This window comes from Protopterus annectens, chromosome 4.part0, assembly GCF_019279795.1.
Source record: "Protopterus annectens isolate FY-2018-M chromosome 4.part0, PAN1.0, whole genome shotgun sequence".
NCBI lineage: Eukaryota > Metazoa > Chordata > Ceratodontiformes > Protopteridae > Protopterus > Protopterus annectens.
Window position 1 is genome coordinate 775,879,107 of NC_056733.1, and position 21,152 is coordinate 775,900,258.

The window sequence follows — 21,152 nt, forward strand, 5'->3', positions numbered from 1 at the left end:
CATATCATTCAGAGCTGTTTGTAATACGATTTACGTTTCACTGAAACCTCTCAGTAAGACCAGGTTGCTGTTCTCTGCCATTATTCTGCAGGTACCGGAGAGATAAAGATCAGTGTGACAAATGAGCATTCCGAGTCCACGCTAAGTGTTCTGTCCAGCAGGAAAAGTCAGACCTCCATGTACGAACAGCTGCGGGACATTGCAATTGATAACATCTGCAGGTAAGGAAAGCCACTTGGAGAATTAACTCTTAACATGCTTATTAAAGAAAAATGGTTATGTTTTATAATATTTCCTTGTCGCATACATACAGTTTTGTGCATTGTGATATTATTCTGGGAATGTTTGTTTATTTTTCAGGCATTGTGAAGTTGTGCTTCTCCTGATGTGTTGCCATTTTCCCTCGGGATTAGGTTTTTTGTGTTCTTACTGAAAGAAGTGGTTTATTAAATTGCAGCTTTAGCTTGGAAGTGTTGCTGCACAGCCATAGTTTCTCCCTGACTTCATATCCCGTGCTTAGGGATCTTTTATGAAGTTAATTTCCATAACTGCCCCATATTATTTGATGAGATGATGTACTTAGTAGTTGAGCAAAAAAAGGGTTACTGTATGTTCCATTCACTAGTATACTGGTAAGCTAGGAAACTGAGAGGAAGCCTTCCCAGGGTATCCAAAAAGGCCTTGATAGACCTGGTGTGCCAACCCTGCTGCTTGCGGTCACTGAAGGAGATGTATACACCTGAGAAGGTACTACTTTGGTCTCGGTGCTCTCCAAAGAAGGTTCAGTATTATAGGTCACTTATGATGCAGTGTTTTTACATTTAGTTGTCTTTTCAAGTCTTGGGGATGCTAAGCCAACCATGGCAGGAGTTATGGTCACTGTAGGAGTGCATTTCAAAGTTGTGTTAACAGAGGAGCTTGTGATTTGCACCCATTTCTTTACTGATTAACATTTGTTACCTTGTCTTCTCCGTTAGTCTTAACTTGCATTGAATAATAATGTGGAAGTTTTAATTATTTGGTCAGCCGACCGAGAAATTAGATCAAGTCCTTCTCACAAATTGTGTTCTTTAGGTTTTCATGCAAGATGGATCTCTTGGGGATGAAGTTGTCCTTTATTGTTGCCATTTGGCCAAGCCTTGACTGATATTTGTTATTCTAAAGTGTGTAATTTATACACAAATAGATATCTGGGCTTCATAGCCAGCTGGAATGATTCCTTAAGTACTGACCTTCAGATAAGCTATTAGTTCCTTCATTCTTTTCTCGTGTCTGATTGTGACATATCACCAGCAGACATTCATGCAGTTCAGTGAGAAAGGCATCACAGATGCATTTTTTGGTGATCAGTGCTTCTTTGGCAGTAATGATGCATAGATTGGGGCGCTAACAGTGACCAGACGGTTTATGAGCAGCAGGCCATCAGTGCTGTATTTGACTAGTGCCATTGTATCTCTGTTGTACTGTTACCATTTCCATTCATCTGTAAATGCTGAACAAAGTCTTGTTTCTTGCAAACTCTAGCAGCTCCTTTATCTTGTTTTCATTCTAGGCTGGCACCAAAACCTGTAAGCTTAATATATGGTTATTGGTTTATTCTAGGTTTCCCAAGTTTGAAACAACCATTTGAACTTCTCTTTGACTCTGCAGACCTGTAAGCCTCATGCACTTAATTGCAGATGGATTCATCCCTTGGTGAACCTTAAAATCTGGCTTGCAAAGTTGCGGTTTTTAGACACATTTATGTGACTGACCTAAAAAAAGGCTTATGTATCCAACTGCAACACAATACTGTATTAAATAAAGTGACAGCATCATAATAAGCTAAATTGCACTAAGCATGATCTGAAAATAAAGCTGGAAATTATGCTTTGCACCTTTCTAATATAAAACAGTTGAGCAGTTCTAATTAAATGCACAGAAGGGACAGAAACCGTATTTCACACACTGGCCACTGTGGTTTGTTTGTAGTTCCTCTTCTAAAGGCCTAGAAAATAACTCGCTTCCTCCATTCAGAAGTACATTAATAAAGTACAGTTGTGTAAGTAAACTTACTACAACAGTATATTTGATTGATCATTGCTGCAGTAGTCTTAGCTATAAGGGTTATATTCAGCATAGAATATAAACAGAAGATATGTTCTTACTATAACAATAGATCTACTTTATCTGCTTTCATCCTTTCTCATTGGCTAGATCATTGGATCTGAGTTAGATCTGACTTTGACCATTCTCAAGTTTTGGATCTAGTACTCAGTCTCCATCATCATCATCAACCCCCTTTTTCCCATTTTTCTACATGGGGGCGAAGTGTCATGTTAACTGTTGCCATCTCTAATGATTAAATGCTACACTTCTGCCTTCTTTGACCCTTATGCCTCACTGTCACAGATGATCTCTCACACAATCCATCTACCTCTTTGCTGTACAACCTCATTTTCTCTTACCTTTTACTGTCCGTCTCAAATCTTCTTCTTCATTGCATCGTCTTCTGCTTTTCTGCACATCTGCCCGAACCACCGTAATCTGTTCTCTTGTCTTTTCTGCAATTGGAGTTACTTTGGCTTCTGCTCTTATGTCCTTATTTCTTCATCTGTACCACAGTGTGCATCCTACCACCCGTCTCAGGCAGTTCATTTCCATCACCTCTAGCTTTCTAGTTTGCTCTGCCTTTATTGTCCAGGTTTCTGTACCATACAGTAGTACTGGTCGCACCACTGTTTTGTACAACTTACTTTTTAGTTTCTTTGGCATTCTTCTGTCATAAACTACACCTGACATTCTATTGCAGTTGGCTGCAGGCCATCTGACTCTAGCTTTGATCTCTTCATTCAAATTTTCCATCTCCTCGTCCTCTGGCTTGTCCCCTTACCCATAACCCCTGTAATAAGAAAGGAAGTTGAGGAAGGAAGCAAGCAATGCAACTCTGTTATGGTAAGTAAATAACTTTCATATCTGAGATTTCTTTTCTACCTTCCTGAAAGGATGGCAAAGAGTACCCAGGTAGTAAAACACTTGGAAGGTCACATGGAAAGATATTCTGGAATACAGCCAAACCAAAGGAGGCTCTTGACCTTGATTGTAAACCCAGATGTCCTTCTATTTCTGTTTTACAGTATTCTTAGTGTGGGATTCTCCACCTCAGGCGACCCGAACATTGGCTCCTGTACAAAAACTTAAGCCTGGTTTCTGCAGGTGCATGGGATGTCACACGTAGGGCCATAAACCAGGGACCTTAAATGTGATGTCTGCATGCACAGACCTCAGAACCTTTCAGCCACAGTCGACTGTCACATCGATCACTTTGCTCCTCTACTTTCAAGACGTCTAAAAGCTAAGTACCTCATTGGGAATTTTGTTTTGTTTGACTTGCTTGATCTTGGTTTGCTGTTCCCCCGTTAGCCGATGACTGCTAAGAAGGGTAAATGCCAAAGCGGACGCCAAATTCCACATAAGGACAAGCACGACCGTTGCATTTTTTTTGCCTAGGCCGAGAACACGACCATACCTCTCGCCCTGTTTGTCAATCCTTTGTGCCAAAGACACTCAGAAGCCATCTGGCCACCCTTAATCTGTACGTAGAAAACCAGAGGCTTAAAAAAGTAGCGCTCAGGATGGATCCTGAGTCAGCTGCCCCAGCGGAACCACCACGAAAAAAGGCCAAGTTGCCAAGACCTAGTTCTTCTGCTCCTCCGCCACTGGGCTTCCCGCCAGCTTCCAATTTAGGGGTTGAGGGACGTCCGTTAGAGCCATCTACTTCATCGACTCCCCTCGAGGAAGCCTCTTCGGAGGTAACGGCCTGCACGTCCACTGAGGCAGCTCAGACGTCTGTGCCTAGCAGTATCAAGGGGGAACCAGCCCACCACTGGGCAACCAACTGGGATGCCACTGCCTGAAGCCCCAGCTCCTATCCAAGCCCCCAAAACTAGGCCTTCTTTTAGGACTACTCCTTTAAAAAGGAAGCAGAAAACAACCCCCCCCCCCAGACAGAGGGAGTTCCTGACTGGCAATATTTCACCCACTCCTTGATGCTGTCCTTCATGGCCCTTAGGCCCATGGCCTCTTCACCTTCTACCATTATTGCTCTCAGCCCTAGGCCTGTCTCATCATCTTCTATCTGCCATCCCATGTTCCAGGAAGGGGAAGAAGAACCAAGAGGTTTACTACTCATCTTCTGATGAGTCCATTACTTGCTCATGTCAAATTGCCTCTCCACTAGAATACTATTCCCCTGATGAAGAATCCATAGAACGGGACTCTATACCAGAGGATATCACCTTTGGGGAAACCATCACAAAGATGAAAGAATACTTCAAATGGGATACTTCCCAAATGACTGAAACTCAAAAGAGATACTTTGAGTTACTTCAAGTGGAATCCCCCTCCCCTTCACCCATTCCACCAGTTATACCTGCCTACCTTGATGCATTCTCTTCAGCATCAAAAAATCCAGACTCACAACCATCTGCTCCTAAGAGACCTGACCTTTTCTATAAAGTGCTGGATGAACAAAAATTCCTGGTAAAACCACCCCTAGCAAACCCGGCAGTGACTGCTGTATCCCCTGACAAGCAGTCCAGACAGATTTCCTCCTGATCTTTTTTGGCTACTGACAAAGACCGTAAAACATGGACAGGATAGGAAAGAAGGTTTATACCTCCTCCACCGTAGCCTTCAGAGTCATCAACTATCAAACCCATATGAAAAAATATGCTTTGGACCTAGTATCCCAAGCTTCTACCCTCCTGTCATCCATGCCTGACTCCTGTAGCAAAACAGAGGGGTGCATCAAAACTGTCCCTGGCTTTTCATATGGCCAGACATTCTATTAGCTACAGTTATGATGCAGCGGAAGCCTCTACAAGGTGTACTGCTTCTGCATCATTGCTGTGCCAATACTCGTGGATACGCTTTCAACCCCTACCAGAGGACTTCAAGTCTAAAATCCTTGATGCACCTCTAGACCACAACCTACTGTTTGGTACGCAGTCTGCAGACCTCTTTAAAAACCTTCAGGAGGAAAGTAAAGAGCTTCAAGACATTAAGCACCTGCTGGTGTCTCCCATTCCCCAAATATTACAGAAATTACCCTGCTTAAGACTACCTTTGTCAGGAGGACCCCCTCCTCTACTACTGCATCCTCTTCCAGGCATAGAAAAGGAGCCAGGAGGCAGAACACTTCCAAGCCAGCCACCTCTCAGCCTACTCAGACAAACTTTTCATGACAGAAATGGCTGCAACAATGCGTGACTGGCTTGCCCACCTCCCCTTGTCAGTCTTCCTCTCCCACTGCATTCCCCTTTGGAGAACCATCACCACAGACCGCTGGGTGCTGGCAATAGTACAAGAGGGATATTTCCTCTCTTGGAAGGAAAAGCCCCTTATAAGGGGCATTCCACCACCCCCCCAAAAAAAAAATCAACTACACCGTATTCCTCAGATCTTACAGGATCTGCTGAACCATGGAACTATAGAACCTGTTCCTCCAGGACAAGAAAGAAAAGGCTTTTACTCCAGATTATTTCTTGTCCCTAAAAAAGATGGCCGTTGGAATCCAGTTCTGGATCTGTCCTTTCTAAACCTCTTCCTAAAAGTTCCATCATTCAGAATATTATCTCTACAAACACTTTTCCCACTATTGCCAGCCCAGACCTTTATGGCTATACTCTATCTAAAGGAGACAAGGCCTACCTCCATATCCCCATAAAATCCTCTCACAGAAAATACTTGTGTTTTACTGGGCCCTGTTCTCACTTTCAATTACAGCCTTGTCCTTTGTTTTATCTACTGCACTCAGGGTATTCACAAAATGCCTGGCCCCAGCAATAGCCTTTTGCAGAACCAAAGGCATTCAAATTTACCCCTACCTAGATGACATCCTCATTCTGGCAGAAAGAGAGGACACCCTACAAAACCACCTGCAATTCACCATTTCCCCTGCTACATGGCTTAGGGTTCACCCTCAACATCCCAAAATCATTCCTAAGCCCTCAGCAGGACAAAATCTTTCTGGGTTGCAGGATCAGAAATAGACCTGAGGCGGGCATTCCTCCCTCAGGACAAAGTTCTCTCCCTTTCTACCCACTTCCAAGACCTGATACATGTCCAACAGATATCAGCAAGACAATTCCTGCAGGTTCCGGGTCTAATGGCAGCCACCATCCCAGTGCTGCCTTTGGCCAGGATGCATATGGGAAAACTGCAGTGGTACTTGAAGAATGTGTGATCCCAACACAAACACCCTCTAGAGTTTCAGATTCTACTCTTACCCTGCCTCAAGACCGAACTAAGGTGGTGGATACAACAAATCTAAATGAACCCAAGCCTTCCACTTCAACCCCCCACCCCAACTCAGTACATGCATACAGACACATCAGACCTAGGCTGGGGGCTACCATGAAGGGATTCATGGTACAGGAGACCTGGCAACCTACCCTTCAAAAGAAATAGATCGATGTGAGGGAAATAACAGCAGTCCTTTTGGCCCTGAAAGTTTTTCTCCCAATCCTGCAACCAGGCCCCCTTCAGATCTTCACAGACAATAACACAGTCATGTGTTACCTCAACAAACAAGGAGGGGCCAATTCCTACCTTCTTTGCCAGATAACAGTCCAAATTTGGGACCTTGCCTCCCAAAACAACTTAGCCCTGCTAGCAACATACATCCCCTCCCAGGACACCCAACAAGCGGATGTTCTCAGCAGATATCCTCTCTACAACATGAGTGGATGCTGAATAGGGAAATTTTTCTAGACATTGTCCACTAGTGGGGCACACCTCAGGTAGATTTGTTTGCCCTCTTCTCAGAACAGACAATTGAAAAAATTCTGCACCAAGGACCACTCTCCACTTGCCTTGGAGGGTGAACGTCTTCAGCATTTCATGGAAGGGACGGTTTCTATATGCATTTCCACCCTTCCCTCTCATTCAAAAGGTCCTCCTGAAGATCAGGAAGGACAAACCAAAAATCTTACTGATGACTCCATATTGGCCAAGGCAGCACTGGTTCCCCCTACTACTTTCAATCGCTAAGAGCAATCACCACATGTTACCCCACATGGTGGACCTACTCACACAACAGAAGGGAGCACTCATTCATCCTCACCTGGGATGTTATGCCTAACACACTCTGGGTGATGAGCTTTTAATTCCCTTCAGACACCACTATTCTGAGGATGTGCTTTCATTCCTGAGGGAGGCCAGGAAACCTACTATAAGGAGATCCTACATGTCAAAATGGGAAAGATTCTCCAAGTGGTGTCTCCAGAGGCACAGAGATCCCTTTCAAGTAGATACTCCTGTAGTCCTTAATTATGTGTCTGAACTTCTCAAGACTGGCCTTTCATACTCTTCTGTGAAAGTCCACCTATCTGCAATCTCTGCCTGCATACCTCTAGAACCCCTTTTACTAGCCAGGCTAGATGTTAAATTATTCCTGAAAAGGGTCTTGCACATCAGACCACCAATAAAGCCCGTCCCACCCCCTTGGGACTAAAACTTCTTCCTAGAAAAACTCACACTGCGTCCTTTCGAGCCAGCCAGTTCTGCAGCACTTCAAATGTGCACATGGAAGACTGTTCTGCTGGTTGGGTGTCAAAGTTACAAGCCTGCCCACCCTACACTGTCTTCCACAAGGACAGGGTAACCCTGCGCACCAACTATTCTTTCAGGTCAAAAGTGGTCAGTGAACTCTCCTTAAATCAATCCATTCACCTGCCCACCTTCTTCTCCTGTCCCACTAATAATGACAGTGAGAGGAAACTCCATTCCCTAGACATTCCCAGACAACTAAGGTTTTATTTAGACAAAACTAAGTGCATCAGAAAATCTAACTAATTGTTTGTATCCTTCCACCCCAGGGCCCTGGGCAAAGCAGTCTCCAAATAAACCATCTCCTGCTAGATCAGAAAAACTGTCTGCTTCTGCTACTTCCACCATGGCTAGGACCTACTTCAGGGGGTAAGATCTCACTCTATCAGGGCCGGGGCATCCTCCAAAGCCTTCCGCAAAGGCCTGGACACTGCTTCCGTCCTGGAGGCAGCCACCTGGTCCACTGTACATACTTTTACCAGACACTACAAATTGGACCATGTCTCCAGAGCCAGGGCAGGGTTTGTTTTGGCAATCCTGCAGGGCTTTCTGGAATCTGCTACCTCTACCTCCACCATTCCTCCTTCCTAAGCTGTGGCACTCTAACACACTAAGAATACTGTAACATAGAAATAGAAGGACATTGAATAGTTATGTAAAATCTTACCATAACCATAGATGTCCTTCTCTTCCGTGTTTCAGTATTCCTTCCCTCCCACCTGTCCCCCTTCATTCCTATTGACCTGTGTAAAGGGCACCCTGGAGCACCACCTAGACTACAGTCAGACTAGCCAGCAAATGGCACTTCACACTTCTTGTGGACATCATTTGGCTCTTTCTACTCGACTGTCTGACTGGGCAATTAATTTCTGAGGTCTGTGCATGCAGACAACACATTTAAGGTCCCCTGGTTTATGGCACTGTGTGTGACATCCCATGCACCTGCAGCAACCAGGCTTAAGCTTTTGTATAGGAGCCGATGTTCGAGTCACCTGAGGTGGAGAATCCCACACTAAGAATGCTGCAACATGGAAGAGAAGGTCATCTATGGGTATGGTAAGATTTTACACAACTATTCTTTTACAGTGGGAAATATGAATGTATGGCCATTGGACTAAGTAGCAGCAGCGTAATTGTCATCAAGTTATACTCTGGAGGAGAACGCCGTAGAAGTAGCTACAGATCTTTAGTGGGCCTTGGGAGGTCTGAGTAAGGGTAAGCCTTCTTCCTTGTAGACATCATCATCATCAGCCCTCTTTTTCCCATTTATCTACATGGGGTCGGGGTGTCATGTTAACTATCGCCAACTGTATCGATTCACTGCCTCACTTCTGCCTTCTTCAGCACTCATGCCTGACTGTCGCAGGTTTTCTTTCACACAATCCATCTACCTCTTTGCTGGGCATCCTCGCTTCCTCTTACCTTCTTCATGTCTGTCCCAAATCTTCCTCACCAGATTGTCTTCTGCTTTTTTCACATGTGCCCAAACCACCGTAATCTGCTCTCTTTGATCTTTTCTGCAATTGGAGCTACTTTGGCTTCTGCTGTTTTGTCCTTATTTCTTCATCTGTCCCACAGTGTGCATCCTACCACCTTTCTCAGACACTTCATTTCCATCACCTCTAGCTTCTTCAGCTGTTCTGACGGTGCTGCCCAGGTTTCTGTACCATACAGTAGTACTGGTCACACCACTGTCTTGTACACCTTACATTTCAGCTTCTTTGGCATTCTTCTGTCATAGACCACACCTGATACTCTATGCCAGTTGGCTGCAGCCACTCTGATTCTAGCTTTGGCTTCTTCATTCAGACTATCCTTCTCCTGAACTATCCCTCCCAGATACTTGAAGCTGTTTACCTGTTCCACTATCTTTCCTTCTATCTCTATTCTCAGCTTCTTCTGATTTCCCCAATTTGCTGCCATTACCACTGTCTTATCTGTGCTTAGTTTCATCCCATGTGCCTTCAGATTTGCATTCCATTCTCCTAGCCTTTGCTGAAGTTCTAGCTCAGAGTCTGCCTGTATTGCCACATCATCTACATACAGCAGCCTTGTTGATCCGTCCCCTCCAACCTGTTTGCTAATGTAGTCCATCACCAGTATGAATAGCAGTGGGCTCAGACCTGAATCCTAATGTACACCCACTCCCACTAGGAACCCCTCTGTGAGGCCGAATACTGTTCGTACTTCAGTCATTGGGTCCTTGTACATGCCTGCACTAATTCTACCAATGTATCTGGGACTTCAAACAACTGCAGTACTGCCCAGATCAGCTTTCTTGGGTTCTTGTCATATGCTTTCTCCAAGTCTAAGAAAGCCCAGTTGGATTCTTTCCTCATCTCCAACTTCTTCTCAAGTATCTGTCTTAATGCAAACATCAGGTCAGTTGTGCTGCTTCCTGATCTGAATTCAAACTACTCATCTCCCATCTTGCATTCTACTACTCAGCGTATCTGTTTTCAGTCACCTTGTCCAGAACTTTCATGCAGTGTGATAGGAGTTTAGTTCCTCTGTACTGCCCACAGTTGTGGATGTCCCCTTTGTTCTTGTACACTGGCACAAGTATGTTTAATCTCCAGTCATCTGGGATCCACCTTTCTCTCCACACTGCTATTAGTACACTCAGGAGCCATTTCTCCCCTATCTCACCCTGCATCTTTATCATATCTGCTGTGACCTCATCTGAGCCTGCTGCTTTCCCTGACTTTATTTTCCTTAGTGCTGTTCTTACTTCTTCTAGGATGGGCTCCTCCTCTTCTCTCATCGTAGGCTGTTTCTGGGGCAGTACAGCTTCTGTGGGGTTTTCTTCATTTAGAAGCTGCTGGAAATTCTCCTTCCATCTGCCTTTGTCCTCTGGACTGGTGGTGAGCAGGTTGTTGCTGACATCCCTTATGAAGGGTGTCTGATTATCTTCTTTGTCTGTCTTTGCCTTGCAACCTGATATAGTTTCTGTGTGCCCCTTACTGAGTCACTTTCCAGAAGTTGGTACAGTGCCTCCAATGCCTTATTCTTTGCTATTGCAACTTCTTTCTTAGCGTCTTTGTTAGCCAACCCATAGTCCTTCCTAGCCTGGTCAGTCTTTTCCATCTTCCACTTCTTCCTGCACTCTCTCTTCCTTTTGCTGACTTCCTGGACTTCTGCATTCCGCCACCAATTTTCCTTGTGTACCTTATTTCCGTACCTGGCTCGACCACATATCTTTTCTGTAGTCCTAACACATGCTGTTTTTAGGCGCTGTCATTCTTCTTCAACTCCACCTATTTCCTCCTCTTCTTGGGGTGCTAGAGCCCAGAGTAATTCCTTGAACTGTTGTACTTTATCTCCAGTCAACTTCCAGGTCTTCAGACTGATCTGTGTTGACCTTGGAGCCTTTTCTGACCACTGCTTACAGCTGATTGTGGCAACTAGAGGTTTATGCTGTGGGCTGATTGTTTCACTGGGGATGACTTTGCAATCATGGATTCTACCCCAGTGCCTTTTCCTTACTAGGAGGAAGTCTACCTGAGTTGCATGTTGACTACTCTTGTATGTGATCTTGTGAGTGTCTCTCTTTCTGAACCATGTGTTGACTGCTGTCAAGCCATTTGCCAGACAGAGGTCTAAAATGGCTTCTCCTTTATTCCTCTTGCACCACCCATGTGGAGCCAGGCCATCCTCATATCCTGTTCTGTATGTACCAATATGTGCATTCAGGTCAACCATTATCAACACAATTTCATTTTGTCCTGCAACTGCTGTCTGAATGCACTCTTTTCTTCACTGTCACAACCCTGCTGTGGGGCATAGGCTGAGATTATGAATACTGTCCTATCATTACACTGGAGTCTGAATGCCATGAGTCTGTCATTAATTCTGATGATATCCCTTACTGCCTTCTGAAGCCTCTCTCACCACAATTCCTACACCATTTCTAGCCTGCCCTTCACCTGAGTAGCAGACTCTGGATCCCAAGCCAAGTGGCTTTGCTGCACTGCCCTTCCATCTCGTCTCTTGGATACATAGGATGTCCAGCCTTTTTCTTATCATCATGACATCCACTTCCAAGCTTGTAGACATGGAATATATAATCTGAAAGCCCCAGTCCCCGAGAGTTACCTTGGATACCCAACTTGGCTGAAGAAAAGGAGACAAATAACTCATCAGTCTTGTTGAGCTTCATTGTATGATGCAAGTAAAAAGTTTTATGACTGTGAACATCTAGCATGTGTAGTATGTATTCCTCTTTATTGGACAAGTTTGGGAAGAGCACAAGAAGATTTGTTGATTGAGGGTTGATTCAGAAACCACCTTTGGGAGAAAGGAAGAGCTGATTCTTAGAGATACCCTGCGTTTATGGAAGGCCATGTAATGGGGCTTACTAGATAAGACTTGAAGTTCTAAAATTCTCCTGGCAAAGGTGACGTCCACCAAAAGTAAAGTTTTCCTTGATAAGAATTGTAAGTCCGTTTTGGCTGCAAGTTCAAAGAGGGGACTGTTGAGGCCTGCCGCAGAGTAGTAATGTCCAAGGTGCCACTGGGTTGTAAGTGGGGGTTGAAGAAGGAAGGTACCTCTGAGAAATGCCTTAGAACAATCTAAGGGAAGTGAGTTTTTTCCCTAGTATGAAAACTGGAGATAGCAGCTAGCTGCACGTCAGTAGTGGAATAACTGGCTCACCATGAAAGATGGTTAGAAAATTCAAAATGTCTGGGATAGGAGCTGAAAACGTTTCTAAGTTCTTGGAAGCCCAGATAGACTATCTTTTACACTTAGCTTTATAGATTTTCCTGGTGGAAGGTCTCAAAGAAGAGACCAAAATGAAGATAACTTGGGAAGAAATCGTGGACTCCCTAGCTATCATTGGAGTTGAAGAAACCATACTTTTAGTTTGAGGGCATGAATGTCTTGGTGAGGTAACCCCAAAGGTGAGCTAGAAGATGTGGAGCTGATCCCAGTACCCATGGGGGGTGAACAAGGGTAGGCTAGAGGAAGGGAAACCACACTTGTTGAAGTCAGAAGGGAGAGATGTGGATCACAGTGGTCTTTCTCATCAATGCTTTCTGAAATAATTTCATAATAAAGGGGTAGAAGAAAAGATGTGTACGAGTCCAAGGGGCCAGTTGTGGATCAGAGCATCCCTTGGTGACTCCTCCTCCTGGGGAGCAAGGCAAAAAAACTGCTTCACTTAGTGTTGTAGGAGGAGGCAAAAAGATCACAGTAAGGTTTGCCCTGTTGGCTGAAGATCTGATTCACTACTGCTGGCTTGAGGGACCTCTTGTGAAGGCAAAGGATAGACCTGCTCAACCACATTGCCACACTCTCATGGCCTCCCACCACAAGCAGTGGGATCATGTTCCTCCATTTGATGATGTACCAGCCCACAGACATGTAGTCCATCTGAACTGAGATCACACCTGAGGAAAGTGTGTCCTGGAATACCTGCACCCCGTAGGAGGACTGATCTCATCTCCAAAATATTGATGGTGAATACTGGCTTCTGTTGGAAACCACGTGCCTTTGACTGCGTTTCTCAAGAAATGACTACCACCCTGCCCAGCAGGAAGCCTCCATAGTTGCAGTGGCCTGAAAGTAGCACAAAGAGGCATCCTTAAGATATGACTGGTGACTCCACTCACCACTCGATATGAGACTTGCAGACTCTTGTGAGCAAAACCTGAAAATTCATGGACTGTTGTCTAATAGACCATTGTGCTGACAGAGTCCAGTGGAGGATTTTTATGTGATACCTGGCAAGAAGGATCAGATAGAATGGTCACTGTCGTAGAACCTAGAAGGCATACAATTGATCTTGCTGGTGGCTTTGGAGGAGAAAGTACCTCCAATTCCTTTTTATGACTTGCAGAGATTGTGGTTTGAAGTTTGGCAGTCTGAAGTCCTGTGTCCAGAATTGCTTCAGTGAATTTCAAGGTTTGGAGGGGTTAAAGCTTGGACTTTGCTGTATTCCCTGTAATGCCCGGAGTTGAAAAAATATGGAGCAAGGAGTCCCCGTCTAGAACAAGAAGATTCCTGTAGGAGGGTGGAGGCAGTCATCCAGATAAGGAACACCTAGAACTTTTGCAGTCTGAGATGAACTGCAACCACTGCCATGCACTTACTGAACATGTGGAGGTCTGTGGTGAGACCATAGGGCAGGACTATGAATTGGAAATGCCTGCCTCCCAAGTGGAAGTAAAGAAACCTTCTGGAGCACCTGACCATTTTTATATAATAGTATGCATCCTGAAGGTCAACTGAGCACATCCAGTCATCCTTCCTTTACAATGGGAGAATGAACTGCACCCTGACCAACCAGAACTTTTTTTTTTTTTTTTTTGCAAAGTTGTTCAGATGACTTGGGTCCAGAATTGGTCTTAAGTCCCCGTTCTTCTTTGGCACTAAAAAGAATCTTGAATCAATTCCTGATTCTCACTGGTCTGGTGGGACCTCTTGGATGACTTGATTTCTTAGCAGCTTTTTTTTTTTTTTAATCTCTGATGCAGCTGCTTTCTTTATGACGGACGAACATTGGAGAAACATGGACAGGGGGTAAAGAAAATGGATGAAATAGACTCTGGTCATTTATCCTGAGCACCAGACATCTTGAGGGATGGACATCCAGACAGAAGGGTGCAGGGACAAGTACCCCCACCCCTGTCAGACTGCCTCCAGAGAACGGCAGTTGGGCAAGTGTTCAGTAGGTGCTGATAGAGGCTCTCTGAGAAAGGACCCTGAAAACCTTTGCCCAGGGGGCAGTGTTCACCATTAAAGTTCCCCCTCTGCAACTGGGAGTCTCCCTTCAGAAATGTCAGGAACAAACCCCTGAGACTTGCAGAACTAAATTTTCTCTTCCTAAGCTTTTTGTTTTTTGAATATCTCCTCCTGGGGTAGAAAAATGGATACCTGTCAGATAGGGTCTTAACGTTTTGTTCACTCCTGGACAGAGTTTCTTTCAGTTTTGGACCAGAGAGCATCAATGTTTAATTGCTTCACAGAATTGCAAAGGCACATTAAAGGATGTATCCTTGTGCTTATGTCAGGGCCTGCAGCTCTAGGTGCACCTTCGTTGGTGTTGTGGTAAGGATTGGAAGGTAACCAATTTCGAATACATGTTTTTTTTTTTTCTCCACAGCAAATCGGGAACCTGAGAGAGATTAGGATATCTCTTTGGTCAAATCTCTCTGGAAGTGCATAACATGTGCCCAGTAGTTGAATTTCCTAATATCGAAGGTCACTGATGTGTGTATACTCATTTCGCAAATCTATCCAGTGCCAGAGATTTGTTGTTAAGATAGACAGTGGAACTCTCTTCTGCCAGTTCCTTCTTGGTGGCTGCATTCACCAACATAGAATCTAAGGCCAGACCCTTGTTTCAGCAGGAATCGTCTTTAGGTGATACTAAGATATTATCGGGCTTGTGGGGAATTGGCTTGGCTACATCCAGTTCCTTCTGTGCCCATTTTGAGTTTGTCTGCCATCTCATCTACTGGAGGGAACCACCTGAGAAGCAGATGGGCCATCTCCAAAAGCCTCAAGAAATACTGATTCTTCTTGGAAGATGACTTTTGTCTTAAGTAATTCTAAAAATCTGTCTGAATGAGACATCCTTAGGAGAAGATTTTGGGGATCTTTTCCCCTCACTGAAGTCAGTATGTTCGGTTTGTGACTCTTGTGGGGGGTCAGTGTGCGTCCTCTTGCGTCTGTACTTTCAGTGAACCTCCCCAGTGGTATGTTCTGAGAAGATTCAGAAGCTGATAGGGGGCCCTCAACAAGGGAGCACAAGGGGAACAAGGGGCTTTTGGAAACTGGCTGTCCTGACAGGATAGAAAGACCAGAAATATGACACTGGGAGATCCTGTGGTGGAGGGATGGATTCAAGCCTGGGATGTCTGCTCCCTAGAATGAGAATGCACTCTCTTGAAAGCCTGTAAGGCAGAGCCAGAGTCAGAACAAGAGATCTTTTCAGCAGGGGGAGGGGGCATAGCTCTTAAGGAAAACTGATCTTGAGGAACCGTCTGGCTCAATTCCAAAACAGACATTGGAATAGAACACCCTAATTTAGTTTCCATTTGGGTATGCTGTTGTCCTTCTCAACTGGTCTGCCACACAGTTTTGCTCTGATGGAATGTAGGATGCCTGTAGAGTGCGATTGTGTTCTGAAATGATATCCCAAGTTAACATGAAAAGTCTGCAAAGCTAGTTCCCCTTGCTTGTTGATGCACCACATGGCTGTGGTGTTGTCTGTAACAACTTGAAGAGATCCAGAGGACCAAAAATGACTTGGAGAATAGAGCACCTTGATCAGGGCAAACACCTCTTTTATATTTATGTGCTTGTGTCTTTCCTTTGTGTCCTACACGCCTTGCACTTATACCCATCCTAAAACTGCTCCCAAAGCAAAATTTGAGACATATCTGGTGACTGACTGCTTTGTAGCAGGGAGGGAGGGAGAAGGCCCAACTTTGATTTAGAGAAATTTGCTGTCTTCATCCATGATTTCTCTTCTGACAAACCCAGCATTGGGATTTAAAAAGGTAAAGGATGTTGCTGGAACAGGAGAGACGTCCGATCTTTCTCATTTGGAGTCTGGCCAGGGGTATCGTAAGTCTTGTAGATGTCATGAGACCCAAAATCCTGAGGTATACTATTGCAGTGACTGAAGTCTGTATAGGCAAACCTTAGAAACAGATCTAGATATAGATTTATTTTTCCTGTGGAAGAGAATCTCTTTGAAATAAGGAGCCTAGCCCGATACTCCAGAAATAGTCCTGGGAGAATGAGTTAAAAAATACATTTGAATGTTCCCTTGGAAACCCAGACTGTCTAAGAGATCAGTCACCCAAGTGAGAGATTCCAGACTCTTTGAAAAAGACTCTGCAAAGGTAAGCATGTCATCTAAATATATCAAAATGTAGATACCCTGTTGCCTGCTGTGGCTGGAACTTGACACTTTGTGAATACTCAGTGCAGTGGATAGTTCAGCTTTTAAAGCAGAGAACTAATAATGTGATCCAGATGCACAAACCCTTAAGAAATGCCTGAAGTCTGGATGAATATGGATGTGATGATAAACATATGTTAATTCTAATGTTACTAGACAACTTAAATGAGGAAGTAGCAATAATGGGTTGTGAAGTGACAACATTTTGAACTTTGGCACTGTCGCAAACAAGTTTAGGAAAGAAAGATCGAGAATTGGTCTCTGCATTTTCTTTCTTTGGTATTAAAAAAACATCCTTGAGTAAAAATCTTTCCCAACGTGGGAAGGAGGAACTGGTAATATCATGCCCTGGGGTAGGATGTGTTGAAGGAAAGGGGGAAATAAAAGAATCTAGTCTGATGGATGAGGAATTACCCCTGGAAAGGAAGAATTTCCTTCCACTGCCATCTGTAACCTTCGTGAATTGTCTTCAGACCTAGTTTGTCTGAAACTCTGTTGCCAAAGAGGAAAGTAGAGATTCAGACTTTCTGGAAGGGAAAAGGGACTGCTAGGGTGGGAGGGGGTGACAAGGTCTCTTAAATAGTCATTCTGACTTGACTGTCCTTGGTTTTCATGGGTTGCTAAATTCTTTTTGGAACACCACTGCCACTTCTTAAACATCTGTTTACCTACATTTTGTTGAGACTGGTTTTTGTTTCTTGTCAAAACTGAATGAGGGGTTAGAGTAGAGAATCCTTTAAAATTTTGGAAAAGGAGGGCTGAAACATTTTACAGATTACTTGTATCAGCCTACCCCTTTCATTACATTTTTAATACCCTCATAACAGTGGTAGCTGAAGCAGGAAAAGCAAGCTAATGACACCAAAGGTAAAGCAAAACTAATACACACCACTGGCTACAGTAGCTTTGATCATATTTATTAAAATGCAAGCAATACATTTTCACATTAAACTGTGCTTCTTCGGGCAGCAAAACTAGAATGAAAACTGTTGCATTTATATCAAAAACAATCCCTGTCACATGTTTAAAAACACCAATAAAAACGATTATCTAAAGTGCCTGCATTTCAATACAGGCTTAATTGAAGAAGTTTTCATTTAAACCAGAGTGCATGGCAGCCTTAAAGCTACAGATCCGTTTATATTCCACATTCTCCATCATGGTGACTGTAGATCACAGTGTAGTGTGTGTGCGCGCTGTATCTTTAAGAAGCATTTGGTATGTAACTGCACTGGTGGTGCTGCAGTAGCATTGTCGCCTCACAGTAAGACACTGTCCAGTTCAATTCTCAGCTAGAGAGTCTTCTGCATGGAGACATGCGTGAATGGGCGTACATTCGTTGAAGGTTGTGTGTCAGAGCTGGCAACTCGGCACGTAAAAATCTACTGCCAATCATTAGCGGACTGGAGTTCCGCTGTGGCGACCCCTAACCGCTAAAAGACAAAAGACACAACAATAACCTTACAAGACATCTGCAACAACTGAAAAGGCCGCAGAAACACCTCACTAAAAGAATCACAGGCCTAAAGCAGATGACCTATGCTGACCGACTAAAAAAAACCTCCAGTTATACTCTGTTGCATATCGTCTACTCAGTGGCAATATCTGCTTAACATTTGCTGCTGCTGAAAATTTCTACTCCTACCTCTCTAATCTAGGCATTCCCTCTCCACTTTACTTGTACTATATCTTGTTTAGATAAGTTGTAGAAATCTTTTCTCCTGAGTTAACTGTTCTATACTTACTACTTTTTGTATAATATTGATGTGGCTGTAATGTAGCTGCTTAAGCTAATGCCAATTGTATAATATTTGTCCATTCTTTGAATTGATTACTATATGCATTTACTGGAGCTTTTCTCCCCGGGCCTCTGCTGAAAAAGGGCTTTGGCTCAGTCAGACATTCCCGGTCAACAAATGTAAAATAAATAAATAAATAAACATACAAGGCCATGTCAAACCCAGAGCTGATGGGCATACTACACTTAAAGAAATTCTAATTCAACAGAGCCACACGCTCCAGGGACCTAAACCTTATCAGAATGAACAAAACATGCTGGAGGGATAGGGTCCTGACCCAGAGACTCCTTACACTCTGGAATAGACTGCTCATACATGTCAAGCAGAGCACCTCCTTGGCACTCGTCAAAAGGAACCTTGACAACTGGATGGGAGATAGGAAATTTACCCCGGGGATCACGTCAGTTGCTCTGCTAGACAGGCATCCAGGGAGGTAAATATCGTGGGAAGAAATAGCCAGGGAATTGTTATGGCTAGGTTTCTATAGGCCCTAGGGCCGATACCCTAGTACCAACCTGTGAACCTATGAACTGGATAATATTTGAACAGGAGTGCGTTATTTTCATACAAGCAGCTTATGCAGATAGAGAGGCGCGCACAAGGGCATTTATTTTGCTAAATCTAGCAGGATCTGAGGCTGTAGAAAGAGAGCGATCATTTATATATGCACTGGCAGTGTATGGAGGCGAGGGTGCAGACTGCCATGTTGTTGTGCAAGCCGAACCCAGAGAAGGCCCTGAGTGTTTGAAGCGCAAGTTCAGAGAAATGTGCAACCTGCAGATGAACATTACGTTAGAGAGGCATTTGTTTTACACAAGAAATCAGAAGCCAGGGAAACATTTGCAGCTTATATAACTGACTTGAAGAATAAGGCCAAAACATGTCGATTTTGTGACTTGAAAGATGAGCTGATAAAGGATAGACTTGTATGTGGTATTAATAGTGCTGCAGTGAGGAAGATTTTGCTTCGTGACAGTGATTTGACATTAAGCAAAGCAATAGAGATTTGTCAGATCCATGAGGTGACAGAAAGACACATGAACATGCTTACAAGTGAAAAAAGCATGGTTTCAGTAAGCACCAGAGCAAACGTAGACAGTATTCAACACATGGCAAGCAGAAACAGGCCTAAGCAAAGGGCAACCACAGGAATTCCAAAGAAGGTGCAGAGTTTTCCAAAAAGTTATAGAAGTGCAAGCTCTGCCACCATCTCAGTGCCATACAAGTATGACTCGGCAAAACCCAAGTTTAGCTTTATTGAACTGTTGAAATTGTGGTGCAAACCGTGAGTCTAAAAGAGAGAAGCATTTAGCATATGGTCAGCAGTGTCATAAGTATAAGAAATGGAACCACTTTCAAAAGGTTTGCAAGTCAAGCCTCACACAGTTGTAAAGAAAGGTCGTACAAGAAAACAAGTTGATCAAGTAGAGCCAAAACAATCAGCTTTCTACATGGATGGTGTGTCAGTAGTGGGAGAAAGAGATGACGCAGTAAACTTATTGACAAGGAGTGAAGTGTTTTGCACAGTCTGGATCAATGATAAATCCACAGAGTTCAAAGTAGACACTGGATCAAGGTGCAGTGTTATATCAGCAGATACATTTGCAAAAGTGAGAACCGACAAACAACTCAATGTAACCAGCAGTATGAGACTTGTTGCATATGGAGATGAAGAAATTCAAACAGAAGATTCAGTAATACTTCCATGTTATTTGGCTGAGAACAGTTATAACTTTCTGTTCTATGTAGTCCAACGGCCAGTACAGTCTTTAATAGGTGTCAAAGATAGTTTGAGAATTAATCTGTTTTCTTTTGCTGAAGAAGTTCATCATGTGAGTACAGTTCCAAGTACAAGTTTGTCAGAAGCCATTTTCTCAGAGTATGCTGATGTTTTCGATGACAAGTTGGGCAAGCTTCCAGTTGTGTATTCTATGAAATTAGACCCCGAAGTCACTCCAGTGGTCAGACCAGCAAGAAGAGTTCCAATAGCTATGCAAGATAAAATCAAGGCTCAGTTGGATAAGATGGCACAGCAAGGTGTGATTTGTCCAGTCACAGAACCAACTGAATGGGTGTTGTCCATGGTAGCTGCTCACAAAAAAGGCTCTGATGAGATCAGAGTATGCATTGACCCTACAGATTTAAACAAAGCATTAGAGAGGCCATTTCGTCCAATCCCACAGTTGAGGAAGTCACAGCTCTAATACCAAATGCCACTGTATTTTTTGTTTTGATGCAAAGAGTTCATTTTGGCAAGTGATACTGGATCGCAAATCCTCATTTCTAACTACTTTTAGTACCCCATTTGGCAGATACAGATTTCTAAGAATGCCTTTAGAATAAATTTTGCAAGTGAAGTTTTTCAGCATGCAAAGGGGCAAATCTTTTGAGGTTATCCTTGTGCCATAATAGTAGACTGTTTACTAGTTGGAGGCAGTGACGAAGCAGAGCATGACAGAAACCTCAAGAAAGCTCTAGATAGAGCAGTGAAGTAAACTTGAAGCTCAGTCCTCTGAAGTGCAAATTCAGTCTTCCAGAAGTAACCTACGCAGGACATTTGTTTACAAGTACAGGCTTAAAACCTGACCCAAACAAACAGCTATTTTTAGAGATTTCAACACAAGGTAATGTGCAGAATTTACAACGTTTTCTGGGTATGGTCAACTATTTGGGCAAGTTTATACCAGATTTCAGCTTGTTGACAGCACAGTTTAGAGCGCTAACATGAATGAATGTTGTGTGATCGTGGTTACAACATCGTCAAAAATGTTAGATGACCTTAAGCAGATAATTGTGACCCCCCCCCCAAAGTTAAGGTACTATGATGTGAGTAAACCAGTTGTCCTATC

The 21,152-nt window shown here is 43.7% G+C and overlaps 1 protein-coding gene across 1 annotated transcript in view; it reads left to right on the top strand.

Moving 5' to 3' along the window:
• The window catches only part of PI4KA (phosphatidylinositol 4-kinase alpha), a gene marked incomplete at its 5' end in the record, with an annotated part of 2,160,482 nt that overhangs the window by 384,926 nt on the left and 1,754,404 nt on the right, over positions 1-21,152 (top strand). The window contains 1 exon segment of the mRNA XM_044068731.1: positions 101-221. Within this exon segment, the coding sequence (XP_043924666.1) occupies positions 101-221 (121 nt within the window).